The 4,786-nt window shown below is 26.4% G+C and overlaps 1 protein-coding gene across 1 annotated transcript; it reads right to left on the bottom strand.

Annotated features, from left to right (window-relative positions):
* Positions 1-585: 585 nt before the first annotated feature.
* LOC149055367 (uncharacterized) lies at positions 586-3,567 on the bottom strand. Its single transcript, XM_089229109.1, has 2 exons — positions 3,408-3,567; positions 586-1,973 (listed from the first exon to the last, which is right to left on the bottom strand). The coding sequence occupies exon 2, from the start codon at positions 1,666-1,668 to the stop codon at positions 973-975; it is 696 nt and encodes a 231-aa protein (XP_089085235.1). The 5' UTR covers positions 1,669-1,973; positions 3,408-3,567; the 3' UTR covers positions 586-972.
* Positions 3,568-4,786: the final 1,219 nt, after the last annotated feature.

Genomic DNA, 4,786 nt, shown 5'->3' with positions numbered 1-4,786 from the left:
TTTTAGAAGACAGTGATAGTCGCTTCTTTGTGGTGCTCTCTGCGCAATGCTAAATAACTATCATCAAAATAAATATTTCTATTGGGCGTAATTTACTATACAGAAATTTGTACCTGAAAATAACAATAGTGCAGCAATTTACAAATTATTGGTTGCAATTTACGTTAGGTACAACACAATTACGAATAACTTGATAATGAATAAATAATTTATTATGTTTAATAGAATTATTCAGTTATCGTTCATTAGGTAGGTACATAATATACTCGTAGTAATATGGATTAAATCAAAAAAATAAAATTGTATCGATATGAAAACAATAAAGCGTCTTATCTTTTCACTATATAATAAATATAATCCGTTTATTCAAGATTAAAAAAATACAACTATTTGTTAAACAAGTTTATTTTATGTGTATCACAACTCACAGACATTAATATACATTAATATGATATCGCAAAAAAAAAACGTGCATTACACTAGAGACCTTAATATTTAAGTCTTAGACATTTTTAAGAATGAAAATAACAACATTAATAAATAACTTTGTAATAAATGTAGAGGATCAGGAATTGTATTATCGAGTTATATTCATAATTTATCTAACTAGTTTCTTTTATATAATTTCTTTTAAAATGTATTTTTTATATATATTTTAATCATTATTTTATAAAAGTATATACTATTGTTTGGATACAATTGGCGTAATATACCCAACCCTACAAGATACACACTATTTTGGATATAATTCCATTATCTTATTAGTTAATTAATTATTAAAAAATAATTTTAATGGTTTATTAATTTATTATAATAATTTTAATCGTATACATTTTATCCTTTGTTAGTTTTTGTTATTTCTAGATATTAATATTATAGAAAATAGATCATAAGATCTACCTATAGGTAAGGTATATATTTTCAACACGCTTATTATTAACACACTTTAGATGCTCGATTAATTATTATTTATTATATGTATTGAATCATAAACATTATGGTTTTGTCTTTTAAGAAAGGAAACAGATAATTTTTTTCACTATCTAGTGCATCATTAAAATTATATACATACTTTCTTTCAAAACCCACTTTTTCGGCTAATTTTTGAGAAGCGCTACTAGCAAACATACTGATAGTATACTTGAAATTATATTTCTTTCCAATATAACTTCTTAATTCCAGCAGCTGTTGAGCAAATCCAAGTTTGCGGTGATCTTTAGAAATAAATAACATTTTTGATGCAAGATAATCTTCATTGCCAATTAATGGTTCAACATAACTTTTTTTAACAGCTTTTATATGATTTATCATTTGTTCATATTGAGATGAGTTTGAATTTACAATTTTTGATGAATCAATATTCTCACGGTATAAAACATTAATACCTACTAGTTCATTTTTATCATTTTCTTTATATTCAAATACTCCAATTGACATTTTTTGGGATAAATATCTTATAAAATCATTTTTAAAATTTAATTTAGAAACTGGGTCATTTAATACATTAACACCATTATATATGGTGTCTTCAGACGCATATTCATATATAACTTTTTTAATAATTACATCAAAATAATATTCTGGTATTTCTTGGAAAATAAATTTTTTATTTTGACCACCTTGGTGAACATCTTTTATTTTCAATATTTCCGGGAAACTATTTTCCATTATGATATCAAGTATATGATGATCTATAGACTATTATATAATAATGTCAATATATTTAAATGCCAAACAGTAAAATTGTATTTCTTGTGAATTTCTATTTTTATTTTTTTATTTAATCTTACTATTAACTCGATAATTCAAAGAAGATAGGCAAGTAAAATATAAGATTTGAATATTTTGTTTATAGATGAACACGTTCATTCATTTTGAATATCTGAACTGACATTTTCTGGAAAACAAATTGCTGTTTATACTGAGCGAGTTGTTCAAATCAATCACAATGCTGTCTCTTCAAAGTTTAAACACTATCAATAAAAAATGCAGTTTACAATTATAGTTTATTTTTAGTTTTAGAGGACGTCTCACGGAAACTTGTAGACATACAACGCTTAAGTGATAGCGTTGTAAGCCATATATTCACTAATCACTATAGGTATAGTCGCCGTCGTGGCAAGCCGTAATTTTTTACGATTTTCTTATAAAATATACTTTACGTGTTCAAAGAATATGGGTTACTGAGTGATTTTATCGTAAAAACACTTATGAAAAAATTGCTGAGGAGATTCATATCTGGTTCTGTAAGAATTTAATTTTTGATATCTGTTAAACTTCGTATATATGTTTAATTGTGCCCGTGTTTTTCCCTTTTTCGAGAATTATTTTTAGGACTTAATATTTAAAAAATCAAAAATCGTACTTCTTACGGAAGCAGATCTGAATCGCCTCTACAATTTTGTTCGTAGATGTTTTTATAATAAAACCATTCAGTAACCCATATTCTTTGAACGCGCAAACGTGTTTTTAAAGGAAATTTTTAACGTAGGTACATATTTTTATGAGACGTCCTCTCAAGATCTTAACCTCAAATTATATTATGTTGTAATTAATAACACATAATAGTTATGTTGTCGCCAATTTACAGGTGCATAATGTCTTAAATTTACGAATATAGTTATATGAGTTTTCATGTTGGCTTATAAACAAATTTAATGGTGACATCATTGTATATACATGTTCTGTTGGAGGTGTAAGCGAGACTAGAGTTTTAAATAATTATACTGTGCAAATAAATAATAATAAATTTATTAAATTTTGAATTTTTATTATTTGTATTTTTTAACGATTTAATAGACAAAAATCAAAGCACATTAAACCCCAACTTCGCAAATTGAAATATATTTTGAGCCTTTTGAAAATTCTCATAAACTTTTAAATAATAGTTTGCACAGTGCAGTTAAAATGAATACAACATATGGAAGCAGGTATGTTATAATACAGAGGTGGTCACTGACTTTAATTTTGGGAGCCGCAAATTTACGAAACTATTTCGAAGTGAGCCACATTGTTAAGATGGGTAAACACGTTTTAAATTTTATAACAAATTAAGGAACATCAATTTTTTACACTACACAGAGCATTATTTTTCAGGTAGGTACACATTAAGAAATGACATTTTACTTTTGAAAAGTGCTTTTTATGTTATATAAATTAATTTTACTCTAAGATTGGTGTCAAGAGCCACACGATACTCCATCGGGAGCCACATGGGGCTCGTGAGCCTCGTTGTGACCACCCCTGTTTAGTATAACTAACTATATATACAATCAAATGAACAATGCGGAAGATGATTTTAAACTGGTAATCAGTACTTAATAAAATAATAACCTATATCACACAACATTAAATGACCAAGATCCACGATTAAATAATAATACCAATAAGTAACGAATAGTACATACCTGCTTGGTAATAATTGTGTGTTAAACGCCGTTTTTGCGCTTATTGCTGACACAAAAAGTAAAATCTTGAAAATGGTAATATATATATAGTATGCAATTAAACATAATTGTTCGATAGTGATCGTAAAATGGGCGTTCACCATAGAATAGATTAAATAGATATATTTAATCTATCATATAATTATTAATTATATACTTCCGTGTTCTACATGAACTACTATTGCTTAATGTATATAATGTATATATTTTATTAGGCTACAAATTACATGCATAAGTAATATAAGTATTTTGTTTTTCATTTAACTACTTTAAACTAGTTATATCTAGAGAGATTTATCTTGAGAGGATTTCTGCCTATTGTTTGTTTTGCCTCTATGTCCCACTCGCAACATAGATGAAACTTATCAATAACAAATTATAATTTTATTGCTTTGTTTTTGAATAAGCTTAGTGTTATAGATGTTAACGGCAGTGTCATCTACCGACAAAAGTGAATGGAAAGTTTGCATATAAGTTTATAACTTGAAAACTAAAGTATATAATATTTAAACTATATTTCACATCAGTATTTTGCTGAATCTTAGCCATATAATATGCAGCTAAAATCATGAAAATATGCAAAAAATATGCAGTCGAAATCATGAAAATATGTAAAAAATATGCAAACATTTTTATTTATTTAAAATTTACAGTAAAACTTATAATAATTAATTATTGAAATACTTAATTAAAAAAATTAAGGGAATTTTCTGAAAACCTTCATTTATTTTTAAAATTTTATTCATTATTAAATTAATAATCACATACTTATAAATAACGTTTTGAAGCTCTGCTATAAGCAATACTAAACTGTAGTGTGAATAACATAATGAATCATTAATTTTTTTTTTCAAATTCTCTTTAAAAACATCTAAAATTGAATTTGGTAATTTAAGTAAATTTATGACAAACATATTGGTAATATGTTTGAGACATCACAGGCCGTGCCTAGGCAAGCCCTGCGCACCGTGTGGGCACGTCCATGCTAATCTAATGATTATATTATTTTATATTACGGAAAAGCGGTAACTATATAAGGCAATTATAATAGATAATAATGTATATGAATCTCAGGGGTTAGCTTACGGGAGGGGGGATAATGGTCAAATCACTTCCTCTTTGGCTTCTTTTTGTCATATAAAGTATATTATAAGATAATGGAATTATATTATTTATCGCTAAACAATGTGGTCTGTGAATAATCAAAAGTTCATATCCTCCCACCCCCTTTCAAAAAAATTCAGTACACCTTCAAAGAATTTCATCATATCAATAAATTATAACCGTCCGAAAAAAAAAAACAAAAAGTACATACTTATCCTAACATTATGATATTATTG

The sequence above is a fragment of the Diuraphis noxia genome, unplaced genomic scaffold (genome assembly GCF_037042655.1).
Source record: "Diuraphis noxia isolate RWA-SAM2 unplaced genomic scaffold, SU_Dnox_SAM2 contig0005, whole genome shotgun sequence".
Taxonomy (NCBI): Eukaryota; Metazoa; Arthropoda; class Insecta; order Hemiptera; family Aphididae; genus Diuraphis; species Diuraphis noxia.
The sequence above is the reverse complement of the archived record's forward strand: the minus strand, read 5'-3'. Positions and strand labels throughout refer to the sequence as shown.

Bases quoted from the DNA above. Each gene is read 5' to 3' on its own strand.
- LOC149055367 (XM_089229109.1), bottom strand. From the start codon at position 1,668: ATGGAAAATAGTTTCCCGGAAATATTGAAAATAAAAGATGTTCACCAA.